Genomic DNA, 26,275 nt, shown 5'->3' with positions numbered 1-26,275 from the left:
GTAATGATCCCTCAGGATAGGATTTAGTTGCCCTGGCAGCATGACAATGCTGGCATGGACACTGCTGTGACATCCCTGTTCTTTGGTAGAGTAAAGGAGTTCAGTCTGCAGGGCTCTCCATGTTGTACATTTCAACACGTAGATAGTAAATTCACTAGATTTTCATATAAGGATTTTGAAGACATTTTAATATAGTTCATACATACGTTTAATAAGGTAAAGAAACACGGTTGTGAAGGGAATATCACAACTGATAGTTAAAAATATACTTACTCTATAAGTCGAGTGTTGAGTTCCCCAACATCATTCACATCAAACCACCCAATTTCCTGTCGCATTATTGAGTGGAAAAATTGTTGTCTGATTTTCTTAATTTGCCGGCCAGCTGCCAGTGTCCAAAATGCAACTTGCATGTAGGCTGCAAATAGAACGCCAGCTCCTATTCCAGAATAATAGTATGAATATCTGAAAGGAACAAAATTGCAGAGATCCTTTAAATTGGATTTTTTTTCCACCCCAAACAAGTCTTTTAGATATAGATTTTAACTTCAGTACTTTACATACATAAATAAACTAATATGGAATATTCTTTGGACACTATCTGAATTTTTTCCTCTCTTCAGTGTTGGTAATATTTTTCAGTAGGTCCTTTTAGAACCATATTTCATATCTGTCCACTTAAATGTGTGACCTCCACAAGTTACCTGAAAACCTGTATTTTTTTATCTAAGAATGGATAGCTCAGAGACCACTGACATATGGGTAGAAAACCTACTTGGAGTATACTTTACTGTGGAAGTACTATACTGCTAATAATGAAGAAAGGTAAAGGGTGGAATTTGAAAATCCCATTCCGAATCTAATGAAGCAGCAAGGGTTGAAATTATATTTCATGTTTGACTGTCATCATCCTTTACTAGTTATACACAATTTCATTTACTCATCAGTGAGAGAACTTTGAAATAATTTTGTTTTAAAATGAGTATGTATTCCTGAAGATAAAAAAAACCAAAACTCCTCTATAGAGCTAATTCAGTTAAATAAAATGATCCTCCACACATACAGGACAAAAAAATTAGATAAACCTTTGTTGCAGGTAGATGCCAATAAATTCCTTATATGGAATTCCATTTTATTATGATAATTTAAAGTTCAGCAAATTCCTCTAGCTCATATGTATATTCATAACATGTATTTTAATTTTATTCAATACTATTCCATGTGCCATAGCCATAAAACAATAGGAAATTACATCTAAACTTTCTTTGTGTGAGGCACATGCCAAATTTCATTACCAGATTAGTACATTTACATAAAGATGAATAATTACAAAATAAAGATAAAAGCCATTTGGATCCTCCCACACCTATAGATATGTAAAATTATGTGTACTGTTTCTTTAAAGCTGTAGCTGGAATTTGAAGCGAGACAGGATGGGGGTTGGGAAGGTTGTAAGCAAAAGCTCCGCAGTGAAGTACAAAAAGAGACAGAGTAGCTTTGGTGATAATTCTGTTTTCCATATTCTAATAAAGTCCCTTGTCCCACTTTAGAAGAAAGTGACTATGATTTTTTCCCATTGTTGCATGACACAACTCAATTTACTTTGAGATTTCATAATTTATAAAATAAATCATATCTAAACTGAACTATAAAAATAGGTTAATGGCTAACTTAAAGCTGAATGATTAGCTAAATGTTGACCTTAAATCACCTTAAACACTGTAAAATTATAATGAATCAGCATGTAGTGTTGTTGTAGTTGGGTTGGTCACAGGATATTAAGACCTCAAGAAGAGTTCAATAATCTCAAAAGTTTATTGCTCTCACCAACAGAAGTTGGTTCAATAAAAGATATTACCTCATTCACCTTGTCTCTCTATAAAGAATCTTTAAAATTCAACAGCAAGTATTACAGGATTTGTTTTATGACAATCCATAACAAAGTGAATTCAATTATGTGTGAAATTCCTTATTGATCAAATTTATTTTGGTAGAATCATTGGTGAAAGTTAATTGCACATTGCATTGTGAATTAACTATTCAACAACAAATGTTCTGGATGAAAGCTGGATTTTAGGTATAATTATTATTTGAGTAAGAAACATAATGTGTGCATTTTTAGAACCCAATTCCTGAATTCATCCATGTAATTTTTATGTTAATTACTGTTCTTGTAAATTGTTTTTAATGTATAATAGGGACTAGAATTTAACATAATAATCTCTAATGATAAATTGCTTTCAGGGGCAAGTCCAGGCATGCTGGTTATACAGTACAGGGGTGAGCCCTGTGAAAGACAATCTTCAGGGGAAAGGTTGACTCCTGTAAAGGAGGGAGAAAAGAGAAGTTGAAACGGAAAGACAAGGGCAAGGGGAAATGGAAAGGGGAAAAAGAGAAGAAGAGAACCCAAAAAGGGCAGGGGGAAGAGAAAGGAAAGAAAATGAGGGATGGATGAAAAGAGAGAAGGAATAAAAGATCATAGAAATATAGGAATTGCTACACTGACTCAAACCTATGGTCCACCTATTTCCACATCCTATCTCTGACAGCAGGCAGTACCTGATGCTTCAGAGGAAGGTGCAAGAACGTTATAATGGACAATTATGGAATAAACTGTGCATAGGGAAATATAATCTTACCACCCATAGTTTAGTAGTTTTTTATGAAGTATAGGATTCCTATACGACTTCCTATATAAATCCTGAACTATAGATAAATTCATGGAGGATAGTCCATCTATAGGTATTAGCCAGGATGGGCAGGGCTGGTGTCCCTAGCCTCTCTTTGCCAGAAGCTGGGAATGGGCAACAGGGGATGGATCACTTGGTGATTACCTGTTCTGTTCATTCCCTTTGGGGCACCTGGCATTGCCACTGTTGGAAGACAGGATACTGGGCTAGATGGACCTTTGGTCTGACCCAGTATGGCCATTCTTATGTTCCTAGAACTATGATTGGCCCTGACCTATGTTTTTTGGTTCTCTGAGCTACAGTGATAGCTTGTACAATGATAACTTCTTTGCTAAAGCTTTATACAGACTTCATTGAAGTCAGTAGGTGTCTTTCTGTTGACTTCAATGGGCCTTGGATCAGGACCCCAGATGGTTTTAAAGAAACAAAGAGAAGTATAATGATTAACTAGTGAGAACATTTTTAGGTTCATTCATGAGAGTTAGCACTTAGTCGGCTGTTACCACTGTAAAAAAGAATGGTTTCAGGGAATCCTTTCTACTGATAATTTAGCTCCATACAGTAGCAATAAATACATAGGTACTACAGTGACTAGTATTCTATAAATATCTAAATTAGATATTGCAGGTAAACACTCCACATTATGGATGCTATCTATTGAAAAGAAGTTTTCTACTCTGCAGTGTTGACTATATTAAATACTTCTAGCATTGACATCACCTTTGCTATCCCCTAGCATGTCTGTAACATGCTTGCATACTCATTTGACAGACCTTATCTTATCTTGGTTTTTATGTGGAATTTTATGAGTTTATAAATAGAAAGTGTATATAAAATATTTCTTTCACTGGGACAATGTCATTGAAATGGGCTGAGTCCCTACAACAGGGGGTCGGCAACCTCTGGCACACGGCTCGCCAGGGTAAGCACCTTGGTGGGCTGGGCCAGTTTGTTTACCTGCCGCGTCGCAGGTTCGGCCGATCATGGCTCCCACTGGCTGCGGTTCGCCATCCCAGGCCAATGGGGGCTGTGGGAAGCGGCGCAGGCGAGGGATGTGCTGGCCGCCGCTTCCTGCAGCCCCCATTGGCCTGGGATGGCGAACCGCGGCCAGTGGGAGCCGCAATTGGCCGAACCTGCCGACGTGGCAGGTAAACAAACTGGCCTGGCCCTCCAGGGTGCTTACCCTGGCGAGTCGCGTGCCAGAGGTTGACGACCCCTGCCCTACAACATCCTCAGCAGAGCACTCTGATCTTGATTTAACATCCAAACGCTACCCCTTCCTGGAATTCAGCATTGTTGATCATTCAAAAACATATGCTTAAATTTCCTCTCTACGTTTGACTGTCTCTAGTGTATCTCTCTAGTAACTCCTTTGTTCTACCTCCCTAGTAGCCCGCAGTTAACAAGCTACATTTGCTGCAATGAGTCAGCAGCTTTATGTAGGAGTCTACCACAGGCATAAAAGAGTCTGAGAAAAAGAAGAGGTCTGCCACCTTATTATGGACAAAAATAAGGAGGAACAGTCATGGAGGTCAAAATCCACTGTCTTCATCCATTATTTTAATTTTTTTACACTAGAAGATGAAGAATTATTTGAAAGCTGCTGTTTAATTGGCTGAGCTTGTGAAGCCTTACATTCAGTTAGATAGCATTTCTCTGCTAGCATGTTTGGATATAACAATTAACTTTTGAATGATGCATCTGATCAATTGCAAATGGAATGTTCTAGGCATCAGTGGGCAGAATCCTATTGCCTCTGATGAAAACCAGAAGGGAGAAATTGGGGAGGCAGTGTGGGATCAGAGGGCACACACAGAGTCCTTGGCATCAGGTTAGCAGAGCTAGCAACTTCAACTACCTATGTCATTATCTATAAACTAGCTAAATCAATGAACCGGTGCATGGCAGCCATGAACACATTCCAGTTTATAATAGCTCTCATTTTAGCTCCGTTAATCCTCCCAATATGGGGAGGGGGAGGGGGAGAGGAAGGGGGGGACTTGCAGGGTGTTCCTGAAGTAGAAGGGGATGAGAGGGTGCTGGGAAGGGGAGGAGTGGGAATGGAGGAATGCAAGGAGCTCTGGGCATGCCCAGTGTACTAGGACAGCACCGAGAAAACCGAGAGGTCTGCTGCTTGCCAGGAGCTAGGATTCACGATGTGACGGAGAGACTGCCGAGACTCATCAAGCCCTCGGATCGCTACCACTTCCTGCTTCTCCACGTGGGCACCAATGATACTGCCAAGAATGACCTTGATCGGATCACTGCAGACTACATGGCTCTGGGAAGAAGGATAAAGGAGTTTGAGGCGCAAGTGGTGTTCTCGTCCATCCTCCCTGTGCAGGGAAAAGGCCTGGGTAGAGACCGTCGAATTGTGGAAGTCAATGAATGGCTACGCAAGTGGTGTCGGAGAGAAGGCTTTGGATTCTTCGACCATGGGATGGTGTTCCAAGAAGGAGGAGTGCTAGGCAGAGACGGGCTCCACCTAACGAAGAGAGGGAAGAACATCTTCGCAAGCAGGCTGGCTAACCTAGTGAGGAGGGCTTTAAACTAGGTTCACCGGGGGAAGGAGACCAAAGCCCTGAGGTAAGTAGAGAAATGGGATACCGGGAGGAAGCACGAGCAGGAGAGTGCAAGAGGGGAGGACTCCTGTCTCAGACTGAGAAAGCGGGACGATCAGCGAGTTATCTTAAGTGCCTATACACAAATGCAAGAAGCCTGGGAAACAAGCAGGGAGAACTGGAAGTCCTGGCACAGTCAAGAAACTATAATGTCATTGGAATAACAGAGACTTGGTGGGATAACTCACATGACTGGAGTACTGTCATGGATGGATATAAACTGTTCAGGAAGGACAGGCAGGGCAGAAAAGGTGGGGGAGTTGCATTGTATGTAAGAGAGGAGTATGACTGCTCAGAGCTCCAGTATGAAACTGCAGAAAAACCTGAGAGTCTCTGGATTAAGTTTAGAAGTGTGAGCAACAAGGGTGATGTTGTGGTGGGAGTCTGCTATAGACCACCAGACCAGGAGGATGATGTGGACGAGGCTTTCTTCTGGCAACTAGCACAAGTTACTAGATTGCAGGCCCTGGTTCTCATGGGAGACTTTAATCACCCTGATATCTGCTGGGAGAGCAATACAGCGGTGCACAGACAAACCAGGAAGTTTTTGGAAAGTGTAGGGGACAATTTTCTGGTGCAAGTGCTGGAGGAACCAACTAGGGGCAGAGCTCTTTTAGACCTGCTGCTCACAAACAGGGAAGAATTAGTAGGGGAAGGAAAAGTGGATGAAAAACTGGGAGGCAGTGACCATGAGATGGTCGAGTTCAGGATCCTGACACAAGGAAGAAAGGAGAGCAGCAGAATACGGACCCTGGACTTCAGAAAAGCAGACTTTGACTCCCTCAGGGAACTGATGGGCAGAATCCCCTGGGAGAATAACATGAGGGGGAAAGGAGTCCAGGAGAGCTGGCTGTATTTTAAAGAATCCTTATTGAGGTTGCAGGAACAAACCATCCCGATGTGTAGAAAGAATAGTAAATATGGCAGGCAACCAGCTTGGCTAAACAGTAAAATCCTTGCTGATCTTAAACGCAAAAAAGAAGCTTACAAGAAGTGGAAGACTGGACAAATTACCAGGGAGGAGTATAAAAATATTGCTCAGGCATGCAGGAGTGAAATCAGGAAGGCCAAATCACACTTGGAGTTGCAGCTAGCAAGAGATGTTAAGAGTAACAAGAAGGGTTTCTTCAGGTATGTTAGCAACAAGAAGAAAGTCAAGGAAAGTGTGGGCCCCTTACTGAATGAGGGAGGCAACCTAGTGACCGAGGATGTGGAAAAAGCTAATGTACTCAATGATTTTTTTGCCTCTGTCTTCACGAACAAGGTCAGCTCCCAGACTGCTGCACTGGGCAGCACAGTATGGGGAGAAGGTGACCAGCCCTCTGTAGAGAAAGAAGTGGTTTGGGACTATTTAGAAAAACTGGACGAGCAGAAGTCCATGGGGCCGGATGCACTGCATCCGAGGGTGCTAAAGGAGTTGGCGGATGTGATTGCAGAGCCATTGGCCATTATCTTTGAAAACTCATGGCAATCGGGGGAGGTCCCGGATGACTGGAAAAAGGCTAATGTAGTGCCCATCTTTAAAAAAGGGAAGAAGGAGGATCTGGGGAACTACAGGCCAGTCAGCCTCACCTCAGTCCCTGGAAAAATCATGGAGCAGGTCCTCAAGGAATCAATTCTGAAGCACTTAGGGGAGAGGAAAGTGATCAGGAACAGTCAGCATGGATTCACCAAGGGCAAGTCATGCCTGACTAACCTAATTGCCTTCTATGAGGAGATAACTGGGTCTGTGGATGAGGGGAAAGCAGTGGATGTGTTATTCCTTGACTTTAGCAAAGCTTTTGATACGGTCTCCCACAGTATTCTTGCCAGCAAGTTAAAGAAGTATGGGCTGGATAAATGGACTATAAGGTGGACAGAAAGCTGGCTAGATCGTCGGGCTCAATGGGTAGTGATCAACGGCTCCATGTCTAGTTGGCAGCCGGTTTCAAGCGGAGTGCCCCAAGGTTCGGTCCTGGGGCCGGTTTTGTTCAATATCTTCATTAATGATCTGGAGGATGGCGTGGACTGCACCCTCAGCAAGTTTGCAGATGACACTAAACTGGGAGGAGTGGTAGATATGCTGGAGGGTAGGGATAGGATACAGAGGGACCTAGACAAATTAGAGGATTGGGCCAAAAGAAATCTGATGAGGTTCAACAAGGACAAGTGCAGAGTCCTGCACTTAGGACGGAAGAATCCCATTCACTGCTACAGACTAGGGACGGAGTGGCTAGGCAGCAGTTCTGCAGAAAAGGACCTAGGGGTTACCGTGGATGAGAAGCTGGATATGAGTCAACAGTGTGCCCTTGTTGCCAAGAAGGCTAACGGCATTTTGGGCTGTATAAGTAGGGGCATTGCCAGCAGATCGAGGGACGTGATCGTTCCCCTCTATTCGACATTGGTGAGGCCTCACCTGGAGTACTGTGTCCAGTTTTGGGCCCCACACTACAAGAAGGATGTGGAAAAATTGGAAAGAGTCCAGCGGAGGACAACAAAAATGATTAGGGGGCTGGAGCACATGAGTTATGAGGAGAGGCTGAGGGAACTGGGATTGTTTAGTCTGGAGAAGAGAAGAATGAGGGATGATTTGATAGCTGCTTTCAACTACCTGAAAGGGGGTTCCAAAGAGGATGGATCTAGACTGTTCTCAGTGGTAGCAGATGACAGAACAAGGAGTAATGGTCTCAAGTTGCAGTGGGGGAGGTTTAGATTGGATATTACGAAAAACTTTTTCACTAGGAGGGTGGTGAAGCACTGGAATGGGTTACCTAGTGAGGTGGTGGAATCTCCTTCCTTAGAGGTTTTTAAGGTCAGGCTTGACAAAGCCCTGGCTGGGATGATTTAGTTGGGATTAGGTTCTGCTTTGAGCAGGGGGGTTGGACTAGATGACCTCCTGAGGTCCCTTCCAACCCTGATATTCTATGATTCTAAGTAACAAAGAGTGTAACCCTCTAGCTGTATGTAACACTTTGACTGACATGTATCTAACGCACCAGCTAATTGTTTGTTTCATAGTTTTAGATATAAAATTACCTTTAGGGAAATAATGGTTTGATTAGAGACCTCTACCACTGCCTAAAAGAAAGGCAATCCTGAAGATAATTAACAATTACTAATTACCTGGTCATTTGTTCCTCAAGTTTCTGATAAGGATTAAAAGAAATATTCCCTTAAAGAAAAACATAAGAAATTTTTGTTAAATACATATACTAAAGCATGTTTTAATAACTTTTCTGTATAAACTCCTAATCCTTCAAGGTGCTGAGCAAATCCTGAGAAGTGCGAAGTACCCTAGGCCTCCATTGACTTCAATGGGAATTGAGGGTGTACAACAAGTTGTACAATTAGGTTTTCAGGCCAAAAGTGCAGGCTTATACCTATAATGCAACAGTGGCAATTACAATATAAAGCTAAATTCTGCTGTCACTTACTTCAGAGTTACACAAGTCTAACTGAGATCAGAATTTTGCCTATAATACTCATTCTAGAATGTACACGGACTTTGTTAGTATTATCAATACATTGTATTTATATAGATCAAGAAGTACCTTTAATCACCTTACAAATGTAGGTCCATATGTTGTCATTAGTTTTATGAGTGTAGAACCTTCAGTCTATGTGAGAGCATAGTGATGGTAGTTAAAGCCATTGTCTGGTTTGTTAGGTGACTACGTTTTTATTGAACTAATTATTGTTAATTAAGGATATGAAAGAAGTGTAGTTGCTAAAGCACACTGGTGAGAAGCAAGTGATCTGAACCATTCTCTTGGCTTCATCACTGATTTGCTTGGTAACCTTAGCTTAACATGACTTTGCCTCACTTTCCCCATTTCCAGTAGGGGGATAATATTATTTCCAACTCCTACCTGTAAGAGTGTTGTATAAGCCTTTATTAATTAACATATATAAAGCACTTTGAGATGCTTAGTGCAATGAAAAGCAAAAAATATTACAATTATTATTGAAATTAGTTCTATTGCAGCCTTTATTATTATTATAATTATTAAATAAGCATTGTCAATGTGCTTACTTTGTTAAATTTATATCTTAAACATCATGAATTGTGCATGCGTACTTTACGGCACAAGATTCCAAATAAAAAAGACTGTTCAAGACTTGTTTTCCACAATAATTAATTAAAAGGTGGAAAGCATCTACTGAGAAAGAGATATAATGGTTTGAAGCTCTGACATATACACAAGAAATGTAAATCTTTTAATCTTTTCCCCGGTAACATGAAGCATTTCCTTTCATTCTGGATATAGCGTGTGGGATGATGCTTGTGAGGAAAGCAAAGGAGCATGTTTTGGAAAATGATCGACAATGAATGCATGAACTCATTAAGTACTCAAGAACACGAAGTGTAATATAGGCTTCAACATGGGTGTTTTGAGTGTGACTGGAGAAGTCTGCTATTGCACAACTTCAAGACAAGATGCTAGAAGAGGAAAGGAACAAAGTTAGTGAGCAGATATCATATGTCTCCATCATACACTTTCTCATGTTATTTTTAAACTGCATGGCTTCAGCAGCGTAAAGCCTATCAGGAAATGAAACTGCAACTGCACAAAGTGACTATTGTCACTGTTGTACCAGAGAAGCTCTAGCAGGCCAGCACAGGTTAAAAAATAAGAGTGATACTGGCTGAGGAAAGGCATGACCAGATCTACCAAAGAGCAAATTGATTCACTTCATCCCCTCAGCATCCTCCGTGGATGGGTTATAAACTAATGTTTTACACCCCTCTAAATAGAAATCCTGAGGGAAGTCAGAAATAGTAACACCTCAATATTAATATCCCTCAGGGTGCAGCTAGTGCAAGGATGCATAATTTTACATCTCTCTGCATCAGCAATAGTGAAACCATGTAAGGGTCTGGGGCATAGGTAGTCTGGCAAAGCAGTCATAGCTGGCTGGTTTCCATACGTCAACAATGGCCACAAGACAGTAGTCAGTGAGTGGGGATCACTGTAAGCACCAGCGCCAAGGTCAATGGGCAAGAGTCAGGCTGGGGTTGGAGACCAGAGATAATACCAGGCTAGAATCAGGAGGCAAGAGTCAGAGTCAGGCTGGGTTAGAGACTGGAGGATTGAAAGCAAGTGTGGTCAGGAGTCACAGCAGACTAGAAATCTGTGTGATTGCCTAAACCAGGGCTGGCTCCAGGCACCAGCGAAGGAAGCAGGTGCCTGGGGCAGCCAACAGAAAGGGGCGGCAGTCCGTCCGTTATTGGGGCAGCACGTCCGGGTCTTCAGCAGCAATTCGGCGGCGGGTCCTTCGGTCCCTCTCTTCCTCTTCGGCGGCACTTCGGTGGCAGCTCAATCGGGTTTTTCTTTTTTTTCTTTTCTCTTGGCCGCTTGGGGTGGCAAAAAAGCTGGAGCCGGCCCTGGACTAAACAACTTCTTAGGTCACACTCTAAGGTTAAATAGTGTACTTGGCCAATCAGAGGGCCGCAGGGTACTGTCAGTCTTGATCCTTTGTGCAGTACTTCCTGTAGGGCCTAATCTCCCCAGTGCTCCCTGGTTTTGGCTTTGTATGCCCTCTCTGTAGCAATGGGGGGCTGTCAGCCATCCCAAGGTCTAGTCCCACAGATTTTATAAGCCACCTCTTACACTTCAGTGTAAGAGCATCCAACCCTCTGTGACTTAACTATCTGCCTGTAAAGGCAGAAGAATAGTTCTAAACAAATAATGAGAGAGAGAACATAAGTCTTTGGAGAAGTTTAGGAAATTCTAAGTGCAGGTAAAGTCAGTAGTCTAGTCACCCCCTAGTGAAGGCTAGGTGAAATAAGTGAAGATTTCCAGAAAGACTGAAAAGGGATTCAAAGTAAATTGATAAGATCTAACTGGGGCTAGCAGGAGGAGATTAGATGTTTTTAGCTGAATCGTCTACAGGACTCTGATCAGAACGAAAAGAGGACATAGAAGAGATCGATGGAAAAAAAAAACCAAGCATATGTCAAGTTTTCTCCCTTAGACCAATATAAAAGGCATTTTTCTGTTCTCATAAGAGGTACAATAATTATAGGAGAGAAGGATCCTCTTCTTTTATTTCCTGAAAACCTTTCTCATTATGTGAACATGAATGGACTTCAGTCTCAGCACTTCGTATTTAAGTGCACTGAAAGTGTGTTCTCTGTAATCAATTAATTTTGTTCCGGGGGGAAAAAAACCCACATATTTAAACCAGAGTGCTTCTTTTTCTAACAAAGATATTAGGGACTAAGATTTTCTTTGTCCCTCAAAGGAAAGTGATAGGCGCTCATGCCTGGAGAATTGAACCTCACATTGTAAAGTCTTTGGGGCAGGGACTCTGTCCTTTTGTTTGTCTGTAACTGCATGAAAATTTATATTTCAATATTAACATATTTATATTTAATAAATAAATAGCATTACGAGTATCATGCTTACCTGGGTTGCCGTTACTGGGTAAGACTAATACATGATTTAATCATTTATTTATTAATATCTCTGTAATTATTGTGACTTTCAAACTGCCTCTTATTTTTGAGATATTGTATATGTATTTTGCCTGTTCTCTTTTTCATATACCTCATCTCACAATTTCACATTCATCCCCTTTTTCTTCCCTCAACTCCACATTCAGTGTCACAGGACATTTCCATTTCTGTGACATTTCAAAAGAAGTACCAGCTCTGCAGAAATCAGTATAACAGTTAATGGGTGCTTTTAATATTTTAGGAAGGCCTGGAAACAGGGGACAAAATTAACCTCTGGTATATCTCCTCTGTAATAAATGGGCCACAGATTAATTTGGCTCAGCCATTAGGAGCAAACTGACTCCATTGGATTCATTATCCAGAGGATAAGCTGCCATTCCTTCCTGTTTTTATTGTAATGCAGACAATTATTCTCTCCATACAAGCTGTATTCTAATGTCACCAATTAAAAATGAGGACAGTTCTTACCTGGATTAGATATGTTTCCTGGATTAACAAAGCTATCTGTCATATCTCCAAAGATTATCATCATGATTGGGAGAGATGCACCATGAAGGATTGCCATGGCAGAGCCAAGCACCATTAGTAATTTATCCAACCAATCAGAGTACCGAAACTGAAAATGGGAACACCTTCATGTGAAAATGGGAACACCTTCATTGCTGAAAACTTCTCTAATTTCATGCATTAAAAAGGGCTAGCACAACATTAGGGATGCACAGTTAAGATAACAAAAAGTCACAAAAGCTTAAGTCTTGTATACGCACAGTTTTTATAACATTCCACTCTATCGGATTAAAATTTAAATTGACAAAAATAATTTAAAGTTATAGAAATAAGCCATACTGATATAAGCATCTTTATACTTAGGGCCCTACCAAATTCACAGTCCATTTTGGTCAATTTCATGATCATAGGATTTTAAAAATCATAAATTTCATGATTTAAGCTATTTAAATCGGAAATGTCACAGTGTTTTAATTGTAGGGGTCCTGACCCTAAAAGAAGTTGTGGGGAGGGGGTCACAAGGTTATTGTAGGGGGGGTTGTGGTACTGTTACTCTTGCTTCTGGCTGCTGCTGCTGGCGGTGGTGCTGCCTTCAGAGGTGGGCAGTTGGAGAGTGGCGGCTGCTGGTCAGGATCCCAGCTCTGAAGGCAGAGACGCCACCAGCAGCAGCGCAGACATAAGGATGGCATCGTATGGTATTGCCACCCTTACTTCTGCACTGCTGCTGCCTGCAGAGCTGGGCCCCCAGTCAGCAGCCGCCACTCTCCAGCTGCCCGGCTCTGAAGGCAGCAGCACAGAAGTAAGGGTGGCATGGTACAGTATTGCCACCCTTACTTTTGCACTGCTGTTGGCGGGACGCTGCCTTCAGAGCTGGGTGCCCAACCAACAGCTGCCACTCTCCAGCCACCCAGCTCTGAAGGCAGCGCAGACGTAAGGGTGGCAATACCGCGACCCCCCTAAAATAACCTTGTGACCCCAAACCGTCTTTTGTGTCAGGACCTTGTGTCAGGACCCCCAATTTGAGAAACACTGGTCTCCTCCCGTGAAATCTGTATAGTATAGGGTAAAAGCACCCAAAACACTAGATTTCACTGGGGGGAGATCAGATTTCATGGTCCATGATGTGTTTTTCATGGCCGTGAATTTGGTAGGGCCCTGCTTATACTGGTATAACTTATACTGGTATAACTGTGTCCATGCTAGGGGGTTGTAGCACTTGAGCTACACCAGTTTCTAAATCAATATAATGATAGCAATAATAAACTATGTATAGAGCATCCCTTACTAATTTTACTATATGAAGTCCTCATGAGATACTTGCAATACAAATTTCAGTGTGCCGCTAAGAAAAAAAGTGTTTCCTGATGTATTATAGGCATTATCAAAAGCACGTTTACTTCACTCAACTTTGGGTCAGGCTCTACATGTAAGAAGAGCACTAGGTCTGATTCTCCATGCCACTCCACTTCAGTAACAACACTGGAGTCACTGGAATTGTACTGGTGTAACAAAGTGAAGAAGCACGCTCATTATTCATTCTGCACCTTGAGCTAGAGATTCATTAATATGACTGCAAATATCATATTAGTATGCATCATCCAATTAAAATGAACAAGTTGTCTAGTGGGATTTTGTGCAGCTAGAATAATACTGAATAATATTAAGTAGTATCTACTGCACAGAATATTTCCTATTTAGAATAGTGTGGTTCTTGATAGAGACAATTTTGCCCTTAAACTGCTACTGAAATTAGACCTTGAGGACAAAATTTGGCCAGCATTTTGCAATATAAAGAGAAACATTCTCTCTGGTATTTGAGCTCTCAGTGTAATTTAGCTATCTTGTTAAAATAATTAATTAAAAATTATGCTGAATACGGGAGCTGACAAGAACCCACAAAAATCAGCAAATCCAGAGAGAAGGGTATAAGAGTCCTTTTATCTAAAAGCCAAAAATGAGAGAAAATCATACTTCATCTTTTGTTTTTAATTTAATCACAAAATGCCTAGATATTGCAACTTATACATAGTAGAAGGGAGATCATAGAAAAGTTTGTAGTTGCTTGAGGATGCTCATAAGCCACTTATTGAACATTAATGCAATAACTCTGTGGACTTTCCTATGAATCTCTGCTATTGTTCATGGATGCCAACATTTGTTACCCTATTAGAGTCTAAACAGTAGTAATTAACATTAACATACCACATGCACAAAACATATCTAATATACCTAAGCACAAAAGAATAAGTTAAAAGCAAAGATTTCATCCTGGCTGGAGTCACCAGTATAAAAATCGCTCTGTTATTAAGGGGTTGTCTATACTTATGCCAGGTGTATACTAGAAAAAGTTTGCTGGTATAACTATACTGGCAAACCCTCCTACTGTAAACACAGCTTATATTGCCAAAAAAAGTGCTTTTGTTGGTATCGTTTATACCAGTTCTCCAAGTGAAATAAGCTATCACAGCAAAAGCACTTTAATGCCAGTATAACTGCATCTACAGTACAACTTTTACTGATATGGAAATATCACAAAAATCACACCCCTAACTGACATTACTATACAAGTAAAAGTTTTTAGTGTAGGCCTGTCCTCAAAGGTTTTGCCACTTTAACTATACCAGTATAGTTACAGCAGCAAAAAAACCCCACAGTTATACTGGTATTAAAATGCTTACACTGGTATAGCTTATTGTAGTTCAGGAACCACCAAATTAAGCTATACTAGTATAAGGCACCTTTATATTGGTATAACTGCATCCACACTAGTGTTTTTACTGATATAACTTTGTTGGTAAAGTAAGGCTACATCCTCACTACGGGGGGGGTCGATTTAAGATACGCAAATTCAGCTACGCGAATAGCGTAGCTGAATTCGACGTATCAGATCCGACTTACCCTGTTGTGAGGACGGCGGCAAAATCGACTGCCGTGGCTGCCAGTCGACGGCGCTTACTCCCACCTCCGCTGGTGGAGTAAGCGCGTCGATTCGGGGATCGATTGTCGCGTCCTGACGAGACGCAATAAGTTGATCCCCAAGAGATCGATTTCTACCCGCCGATTCAGGCGGGTAGTGTAGACCTAGCCTATAATACCCCTAACTGACATAGTAATGCAGGTAAAACTTTTAAGGCCAGGTCTACACTACAAACTTTTGTCAGCATAGCTATGTTGGTCGGTGTCATAGGCGCTGGAACTAGGAGTGCTGGGGGGTGCTGCTGCATCCCCTGGCTTGAAGTGATTTGCATTATATACAGGGTTTACAGTATGGTTCAATAGCTCTCAGCACCCCCACTGTACAAATTGTTCCAGTACCCTTGGTCAGGCTGTGAAGAGGTGTGGGTCCCTGACTAACACAGGTCTGCCAGCAAAATCTCCTAGGTAGATGCAGTTATACCGGTAAAATTACACTTTTGCCAGTACAGCTTACTTTACTTGTGGGGGAGGGATGTGTGTGGAATATGCTATACAGGCAAAAGCACAGTTTGGCTGGTATAAACTGTATCCACACAGGTATACCAGAAATGTAGATCAGGCCTTATCAGTAAGACTTGAAACATTAAAAAACATTGTTTAAAGTTCATTATTAAACTTTAATAGATATATATAGCATATATCTTACCATTGTTAATGGGCTGACCACATTAGGTTTCTTTGGCTTCTTCTCGTCCTCACTGTTGAATATGAATGATTGTTTTAATGTATTGTAAAAGAGAAAATATTTAACTGCAACTCTAACATTTAAAGTAGTAATACAGTTAAATCTAAACAAAATTAAACAAGAATGTAAGAGATATAAGAACATAAAATGAAGATGATTTGCAGATTAGTCTTAGTTTATTTCTGGAAATATTGTCCGCAATGTGTTTAAGAAACCTCCAAGTATATTAAAGAACATCAACATGGTACTTCTCCAAAAGTTCATTTGAAAGGAAATTAACATTTTTGGTTAATCTGCTAGATTACAGAAACTCACTAATAGTAGCTCCTGGTAATCTTTTGAAATAGATTGGCTAGTCTATGTATCTTGATTTCTTACTGAATCCCTACTTTTGGCAAACATGTAGATTATGGTCTCTCCAAGATGACCCAAAGGTGAGAGTATTGTAGAGCTCAAAAAAGAGTTTAAGACTCAGTCCACAAACGGGGCCATACAGAAGAATCTTTATGCCTATGTGGAGCCCCATTCACTTCAGTATGACTCTGTCGGTGTAAGGGTCCTCCTGCATAGATCAGTTTGCAGGATTTGAGGCCTGGTTTCCAGGAAAGCAAGGTGTTGAGTAGAATCTGTTACCAAGGAAAGGAGAAGACTATGGGGGGGGGGAAATTAAAAGTTGGAGGGGAAAAGTTTAACCTATTGTGATGGTCACATATTTAGTACAACCTAATGGAAAAGTATATGGACACAAACACAGAAAAAACGTGCACAGTTTGCAGGGAACTTTCCCTCTCGTGGTCCCTTCCAGTCCTAGACGTCTATGAGTCTATGATTGTAACTTATCTGGAGTTATTTCACTTTTAACATTATTGCAACACAATCTGGTGTCCATGGGGCATTATACTGGTCATTCACTCCAGAAACTCCAGCTGTAGTTATTTTATGCAATAAAGTGAGAAATCCACACTTAGTCCCAATCATGCAATCAGATCTGTGCAAGCTGTACTGACACAGTGGCAAAACACCAAAAGCTGCTACAGCTTTGTCTACAGTACCACTCCCACTGGTGCATCATAGCACCAGCAGGAAATTTTTTTCTAAAATTCCTTAGTGTAGATAAGGTTTTATTACAGTTTTATAGTGTTATAATAATGACGTGATACAATCATGAGTTACAGTACCAAGGTCCATATCCAAAATAAATTGTTGCAGCTTTCTGGCCAGATGTAAATAAAAGAAAGATGATCATACTTGTGCAATGCAGCTAACAACACTTGCAGATCACGCAGTAACAATAGCTTATGAACTCCACCTACACGTCGTAGGCACATTCCTCAATTAAAGCCTCACCATATCTTTCCTTTAATAAATACTTCTAAAATTAGAAAAATGTATATAGCCATTGAACACTGAGACCTAATTAATATCTAGTTGAAAATATGACAAATAGTTCCAGCATTATACAGCTTTGTACTAGTTTGTCTTTTCCTGAGGGCTGGTCTAAACTAAAAAGTTAGGTTGGCTTAGCTACGTCACTCAGGGTTATGAAAAAATTCACATCCTGTATGACATAATTAAGCTGACCTAAGCCCCTAGACACCAGTAGGTCGACAGAAGAATTCTTCTATCAACCTAGCTGCCGCCTCTTGGAGTGGTGGATTTACTATGGTGACAGAAAAAACCCTTCCATTGCTGTAGTAAGTGTCTGAGTTACATCACGTTCCAATACAAATTAAACTGGGGATGTTAGTAGATGTTGCCTTCTTTGCAACAGTAAACAGAGTATAAAGTAATCCATTGTTGTATGCAGTGTAGTTGTAGCCATGTAGGTACCAGATATCAGAAAAACAAGATGGATGAGGTACCTTTCCCAAACCTGAAGAAGGGCTCTCTGTGGCTCGAAAGCTTCTCTCTCCCAACAGAAGTTGGTCCAATAAAAGATATTACTCTCACCCACCTTGTCTCTATAAAGTCATCCATCAAGGACAAAACTGGGGGTGGGGGAGGAGAAAATTTTAGCTGACAATCCTCATACCTTGTGGTTACCATATAATCAGAATTGTGACAGTTTTTTCTCTCAGTGTTACTGACTTCTTAGAATGTATCACTCAGTAAGTACTAATGCTAATGAATGATTAGATACCCATTTTCAGAACTCAAGAAGAGCAACAAAGTACTATAAAGTTTTAGGGGCTGTCTTCATCCAGTGTAGTCAGGAAATGTGCTTTCTTAGTGTGAAATAGTAAGAAGATGAACTCCAGTGATATGATTCTTTCTCTTTGTATGGTCAGTGATCCATTCTGGAATCCTCCACCAAAGAATCCAAGAAAAGGCCCATACCTCTCTAGAGATTTTGCTGAAAAAAATCCCACACTTTGCAGCCAAAGCCTATTAGACTCATTTAGATGTTACGACAGCAAAGGCAGAAAGTCAAAGTATTTAATGGATTTTGCAGGAAAGCTATAGGCTCAGGGATGCCCAGGAAGGTCCAGATGAAAGATCAAATACTGCTGATTTTTTCCCCTTTAACATTGGTAGTGGTGATCCTAGGTTTTATGTAGCACTTTGCAAAGTAACAGTTGCACACACCCATATCAGGCTCACCTGTTACAAAGCACTTCTCTCCAGCTTGTGCCATGAAACCTCCTGGTTCTCAGAATCTCCCTTCAGGCTGTACTCAACCTCCTACCTCTAACATATTTATGAGGATTCATGTCTTCTGGTGATCCTGTTATATGGCATGGGAAGCCATGAGTTGAGGCACTGTGCAATTTTCTAAATAGGGAGGAGGACAGAACTCACAGAATCCATTCCTGCCACAGTTCAGTACTATATGAGATAGATGGATGAAGTAGCAGGAATGGTATTCAGGGTATATAAAACTGTCTTTGACCCTGGGGTACATCTACATTACCAGCGTGGGTTTATCCATTGCTGTAGTAAATTCATGCCCTCAAAAGGCGGTAGCTAGTTTGACAGAAGAATTCTTCTGTCAACCTAGCAGTGTCTACACTGGGGCTTAGGCTGCTTAACTATGTTTCTCAGGGGTGTGAATTTTTCACACCTTTTAGCAACATAGCTAGGACGACCTAAGTTTTAGGAGTAGACCCAGGCCTTAGTCACCCCTACTAAAAAGCTATAATACCTACTTAACTTTTGGGCATATGTGCTTTAGCTGTCCATTATCTATTCCAGCTTCAGTTCTAGCACTATTTTAGATATGCCTTTTAATGAAGTATAATGGATATAACCGCCACTTCCCTCTTTATGGGAAAGAACAAGGAGCAAGATGGCAGAATTTTCTGTCTCTATCCCATTGCCCCAGTGAAAGGCTCAGTCAGTGTTGCTTGCCCAAGACTGCTAGTCGGACAGACCTTCTCTGACCTGATGAATTCAATAGGAGCCAAATAAGCTGCTAAATATTTTATTTATATTTGAAAGATAGTAGATTTCAAAAGAATTTTGTACATGGGAAAAGTATGTAATTAATGTAAAATGTATTTCAAGGTAAAATCTGAACTTAAATATTTAAAAATGTTAACTTGCTAAAAATATTTTAAAATAGATTAAAATATTTACCATTTGCCTTTGGATTCACAATCCTGGTCTGGTACAGCAGCATCACCAGCTCTTCCATTCGCATCAGACATTCTTTCATTTTCAGACCCCACTTTAATCTATTTAGGAAATGAAGCATCACAGAAAACTGTAGTTATAAGTCAGCACTTAATTGAGAGAACATACAGCTATTAAGCTCAGGACAAATATGTTGATGACATTTTATTTGAAACTGGCATCATATTCTGCCTTCAGTTTTTAAGCTTCTTTTATCTTCAGAACCCATGTTAATTTATTTAGGAAATGAAGCATCTCAGAAAATTTAATTATAAGCTAGCATTTAACTGAGAGAACATACAGCTATTAAGCTCAGGATAAATATCTAGGCGACATTTTGTTTAAAACCAGGATCATATTCTGCCTTCAGTTTTTCAGCAGAACTCCCCATGGAAATCAATACATTTGCTTATGTGTGTATACACATGCATTTCTATTTGCATAATCCTTCTGAGTCTATCATTTCAAAGCATTTATTTTTTCTGTAATTTATCAGTTATAAAACAAACAGCAATATGATGTGTTTATTTAAAGGAGCCTGCAGTTACTTTGGATTTTTTTCTCTTTTTACATATTGTTGAATTTTGTTAAATATCTCTCGTATAAAAATAAATGTACTGACTTACCATGAGAATTGTTCTTAGTTACCCTTTCCTTCTCCTTTTCTGGAAGGCTATAAAGCAATTGACAGATCTACTGTCGTTAGGGACATATGATAGGGCTGGACTTTACTCATCCTGATTAAACTGTAATGATGAAAAAGCTTTCAATAGCTGGTGTTTGCCAGGTTTTACCACTCCCTTTGGACCTTGCCTAGCCCCATGAGGTAAATGTGTGTGTGCTCTTAACTCCGCCTTCCCAAAGGAGAATGTTTAACAAAGTCTTGAATGAACTACTGGGTTACTGTCATTCATGTAAACAGCTCTGAAAAATCCCCTAATATCCCACCCTAAAGAAAATCCTTGCTATTTACTGAGGACTTTATTAGCCTGTTAATTCTCAGGATTGCTTCCCCACTGTGTTAGGGAGGGAGCAGAATAGCACTGCTCCAAGAGATGCTCCAGGAGAAATTCCTCCTTAGTGGGAGTGAACCCACTATAACAGCCTGAACCACTGTAGGTAGGAGAGACAGGATTAGTACCCTACCTCGTCCCTGCCCCCATTAGGGTGGTTTGCACCAGAAGGCACAGTTCTTTTGCACTAAGGAGCATATCCTCCCTTGTCTGAGTACTCACACATCAGCAGAGCATGGTCTGGTCCAAATGAGGAAGTCCAGCAGAGATACTTTGTGAGACACTGGATCACACAGCTAAATCACTTAATCTAGTTTAATTCATGATATAGCCTCCTCCAATTTGCTCATTTCGAAGCCTAGAATGAATAATCTGAATAACCATAGCATCCTGGCTGCTTTCATTTTAGGGCTTGATTTATTACTTCAACAGCTCTACAACTTCTTTGGAGATTCGTGGCTCTCTAGCCCCCAACTATGAAAGGACTTTTTCAGAGGGAAGTATTTACCTTGAGGTTTCCTAAAATTAATGTATATTATATATGGACTTGAGTGTTAAAAAGAAATCCTAACAAAATCAGTTAGGTTTAAAATTCTATGCTTTCAAATGTCTTTTATTTTTGAAAGCTTGGAAAGACAGTATATATAATTGAATTAGCATGTTCAGAGTAAAAGACTAAGGCCATGTCTACAGTACAAACTTTAGTTGACACAAGTTAGCCCCATGGTTAGTATATTGTGCATATTTGGCTGCTTGCATTATTGCTGCACGCACTCACCTGGGGGTGAAAGTAACTTAAAAGTCTTATTGGTACAGGGGCCTGGCTCCAGCGGGGCCTTGAGCAAAAGGGGCAAGGCTGGGGGTCAGCTTCCCCCAGCCAGCCCTTCCATGCTGCCCAGCTTGCGCAGCCTGGGCTCCAGTGGCAGTAGCAGAAGTGGCATCCGGGAGCCCCGGGCCCTTTTAAATCACCAGGCCTCAGGCAGCTGCCCCTTTTGCCCTCCCCCTCCCCCTCGGCAGCCCTGGGACCCTACCAGCAGGGCCACCAATGGGGGGGGGGGCAAAAGGGGCAGCGCGGCAGGGCTTTAACGTCGGTTCTGTACGGGACCGTACCGGAGGCCATTTCTTACCGGTATGCTGTACTAGCCCATACCAGCCCACTTTCAACTCTGCACTCACCACAAGTGATTGTGTTGATGCACAGTGCAGTGCTCAATGGGTAGTTATCCCCATGTGCCATTCACCAGTGGCCTGAGCAATGCCTTCTGGGAAATTTTTACAAGACATTGTGAAGTGGAAACAGGTTGTGCAAGGGTGACTGGGACAAGGAGTCAAGTAGTCATTATGCAACTTTCTCCATCCCATATTGCCATCCATATCTCATAATTTTTGCACTTTTTTAAAGTCCCACAAACCCATATAGTACCTTTTACTGTCACCATCTGACAGAAGCATGGAATTCACAGAGCTCTGCGCTATTGTGATGAATGTTGCAAACACACCCTCTGGTATTTACAGAGCCACAGGAAGTACTGCAACCACTGGTGACATGACAATTTCTTGAGGACAGATTTCTAAGATACATAGCAAAAAAAAAAAAATGTGGGGTTGTTGGCGATTGGCCCAACCTCAAGTTAGCAGAACAAAGTTATCAACTTTTCATTGTTTTACTTGTACAAGGAGAAGTAGCGGTACAACAAATGGATGAAGAAAGTTGTCTGGTGGGAACTCGATACCTTGCTTCCAGCTCCCATTGTGCAACTCCTGTGTGCCTCACAATGCATTATGAAAATTTCCCAAAAGGCATTGAACTGCAGGGTAGTGCATGTCAGGGAAAGTGTGGGACCCTTAATGAATGGGGGAGGCAACCTAGTGACAGATAATGTGGAAAAAGCTGAAGTACTCAAGGCTTTTTTTGCCTCGGTCTTCACAGAGAAGGTCAGCTCCCAGACTGCTGTCCTGGGCAACACAGTACGGGGAGGAGGTCAGCAGTGTGAAATGCCCTCAGTGGTGAAAGAACAGGTTAAGGACTATTTAGAAAAGCTGGACATGCACAAGTCCATGGGTCCAGATCTAATGGATCGGAAGGTGCTGAGGGAATTGGCTGATGTGATTGCAGAGCCATTGGCCATTATCTTTGAAAACTTGTGGTGATTGGGGGAGGTCCTGGATGATTGGAAAAAGGCAAATATAGTGCCCATCTTTAAAAAAGGGAAGAAGAACCACCTGGGGAACTACAGACCGGTCAGTCTCACCTCAGTCCCTGGAAAAATTATGGAACAGATCCTCAAGGAAACCATTTTGAAGCACTTGGAGGAGAGGAAGGTGATCAGGAACAGTCAACATGGATTCACCAAGGGCAATTCATGCCTGACCAACCTGATCGCCTTCTATGATGAGATAACTGGCTCTGTGGATATGGGGAAAGCGGTGGACATGATATATCTTGACTTTAGCGAAGCTTTTGATATGGTCTCCCACAGTATTGTTGCCAGCAAGTTAAAAAAGTATGGATTGGATGAATGGACTATAAGGTGGATAGAAAGCTGGCTAGGTTGTCGGGCTCAATGGATAGTAATCAATGGCTCGATGTCTAGTTGGCAGCTGGTATCAAGTGGAGTACCCCAGGGGTCGGTCCTGGGGCCGGTTTTGTTCAACATCTTTATTTATGATCTGGATGATGGGATGGATTGCACTCTCAGCAAGTTCACAGATGACACTAAGCTGGGGGAAGAGGTAGATACACTAGAGGGTAGGGATAGGGTCCAGAGTGACCTAGACAAATTGGAGGATTGGGCCAAAAGAAATCTGATGAGTTTCAACAAGTTCTGCACTTAGGATGGAAGAATCCCATGCACCGCTACAGGCTGGACACCGACTGGCTAAGTAGCAGTTCTGCAGAAAAGGACTTGGGTATTGCAGTGGATGAGAAGCTGGATATGAGTCAGCAGTGTGTCCTTGTTGCCAAGAAGGCTAACGGCATATTGGGCTGCATAGTAGGAGCATTGCCAGCGGATTGAGGGAAGTGAATATTCCCCTCTATTCGGCACTGTGAGGCCACACCTGGAGTATTGCATCCAGTTTTGGGCCCCCTACTACAGAAAGGATGTGGACAAATTGGAGAGAGTCCAGCGGAAGGCAACAAAAATGGTCAGGGGCCTGGGGGACATGAACTGGGCTTGTATAGTCTGCAGAAGAGAAGAGTGAGGGGGATTTGATAGCAGCCTTCAACTACCTGAAGGGGGGGGTTCCAAAGAGGATGGAGCTCAGCTGTTCTCAGTGGTGGTAGATGACAGAACAAGGAGCAATGGTCTCAAGTTGCAGTGGCGGAGGTCTAGGTTGGATATTAGGAAACACTAATTCACTAAGAGGGTAGTGAAGCACTGTAATGGGTTACCTAGGGAGGTGATGGAATCTCCATCCTTAGAGGTTTTTAAGGCCTGGCTTGACAAAGCCCTGGCTGGGATGATTTAGTTGGTGTTGGGCCTGCTTTGAGCAGAGGGTTGGACTAGATGACCTCCCGAGATCTCTTCCAACCCTAATCTTCTATGATTCTATGCCACACACTGACACCTATTCAAGATGCACCACATTTTGCATTGACACAATCACTTCTGATGAGTACATGCAGCGCCAATGCAAGCAGCCAAGTATGCACACACACGTGATATACTAACTGTGGCGGCATGTATAGTGTAGACATGACCTAAGGAATCAACTTAAGCTAAGTCAACATAAGTCACTCTTAACTAAAATAAGGGGGGGGGGAGGGTTGCATGAATTAATTAAATCAGTTTCTAAACCAATTTAATTAAATCCATACAAATAGTGTGTAGATGAGGCCTAAGAGCTAGATTGTACCATTTAAGCAGAGCCCATAGTAAAAGTTATTGTGAAAACACATTACTCCAGGGGAAGTGCCAAGCGGCGTTGTGCCTCCATGTGCCTCCTGTGTGTGCAGGGCCACAGGCCAGGCTGAGTGGCTTACTACCCCCTGTGTAGCTGGCCAGTCCTGCTGCCTGGAACATAGTGCAGGAACCAAGCCCTGGACGTGCAGAGAAATACTGAGAGAACAGTTCTGCTCTCCTTGGAACACAGGCAATATAATTCTGCCTGGCCCTTTCAAGGGAAAGAAATCTCCCTTTACCTATAAACCATTTGTCTCACCTGGGTCATTTTTTTAAAGAAAATTTCCCCAGGATAAATTTGTAAACCTTTCCTGGCCTTGATTACACAGTTATTATCCATATTCCCATTATTGTTTAACTGCCCAGATCTAAACAAAATCTGGGACTGAGCCTTGTGTTTCCACCAAGCTTTGCCCCTTCAGCTTCATGTTCCCCCACTTTCCTCATTTCCCAAACTGGGAGAGAGGTTTTCAGTAGACACCTGTGACAGTCTGTCATGACCTTCTTTAAATTTATAACCATTCTTCTTTTGTGGCCATTAACTGAACTTTTTCCTTTATTTTGTCATTATTGCCAATTTCCCTTGTTTTACAAAAAACAACTATCATATGTTCTAATTGTTCAATATGGTCATGAACCAGATTAGAATCCTTTCTGTCATCAGATAGATTAGACATATTAGTATTTCAGGGCTCATGGTGATCAGCTTCCATCTTCCTCTCTAGCAGCTACTTCCTCTTCTGGTATAGTGCTTCAAGAAAAGATTCAAGTTCTGTGGCAAATTCCACAGCCTCTCAGTGTTTTTGGTCTCCTTTCATTGACTTTGATCTGCAAGTCCAAGTCCAGCTGAGCATCTATATAATTGGTCCGTCACCAGTCTATTTTGGAAGGCCTTGTTGGTATCTGGTTGTGCCAGGACTAGCCTCACAGGTCCTCTGCTAGTTCAAGTGGGGTTTCTTCTTTCCCTCTCCTTCTAGCCTTTAGCTGTGCCCTGTTCAGCCCAACCCCCTGCCCCGGGCCTACAGGAGAGTTAATCCAGCCCTGCCTGCGGCCCAGGCAACACATATATGTGGCCCACAATGGGTAATCAGTTGAGAACCACTGATATACTGACTCCTCAGCTGCCCCAGAACCTGCATGGTGCACAATAAGCACAAACTTCCTCCAGCGGAAGCCCACTCCCAGCCCATGCAAATGGCAAAGCCCAAAATAAAGCTGAGCTCCAAACACAAGCCCAAAAACCTGCAACCCACAACTCAACAAAATTTAAAGCCATTTTAAAAAATGTAAGCCCAATTCCACTTATTATATGCTGGCTTTTTATACCTGCCACCCATGCTCCCAAGCCACTACCAGGCCCAAAAAAATGCTCTAGCTTTTTCCAGGGTTACACTGTGTTCACAGGCTCCTGCTTGGCTCCCTTGCCGCTCCCTCACTTTCTGTTCTTGGCTGTCCTCAATTTCTATGTGATCTCTCTTCCCACTCACACATCTCTACACAAAACATGACTCAGCCAAAAGCTCCTGGGCAGGTTCACACACAGCGGTATCTTCTGGACTTATGCTTACAGGTATATTAATTGAAGAATAAATTCACACCTCTCTCAAAGGGGTTTAAACTCAACCATAACAAGGTTTCAATAGTATTTACCCTCACAAGACCACTGTGAGATACAGACATGCTATTATCCCCATTTTGCAGATGGGGAACTGAGGTACAAAGAGGCTGTGACTTTCCCAAAGTCACATAGGAAGCCTGTGATGGAGCAGAGAATTGAACTGAGCTCTCCCAATGCCCAGGTTAGCGTCCGAACCACTGGGTCACCCT

General features: G+C 41.9%; 1 protein-coding gene across 1 annotated transcript in view; it reads right to left on the bottom strand.

The window, feature by feature from the left end:
* ABCB1 (ATP binding cassette subfamily B member 1) overlaps nt 1-26,275 on the bottom strand; it is a 99,873-nt gene that overhangs the window by 53,779 nt on the left and 19,819 nt on the right. The window contains exons 3-7 of the mRNA XM_065398464.1: nt 19,495-19,592; nt 15,880-15,931; nt 12,219-12,366; nt 8,414-8,462; nt 274-465 (exon numbers count right to left, since the gene is read on the bottom strand). Of these exons, the coding sequence (XP_065254536.1) occupies nt 274-465; nt 8,414-8,462; nt 12,219-12,366; nt 15,880-15,931; nt 19,495-19,592 (539 nt within the window). The remainder of the gene's footprint in view (nt 1-273; nt 466-8,413; nt 8,463-12,218; nt 12,367-15,879; nt 15,932-19,494; nt 19,593-26,275) is intronic.

Source organism: Emys orbicularis, chromosome 2, assembly GCF_028017835.1.
Source record: "Emys orbicularis isolate rEmyOrb1 chromosome 2, rEmyOrb1.hap1, whole genome shotgun sequence".
Lineage (NCBI taxonomy): Eukaryota > Metazoa > Chordata > Testudines > Emydidae > Emys > Emys orbicularis.
This window is presented reverse-complemented; position numbering and strand designations above follow the sequence as displayed.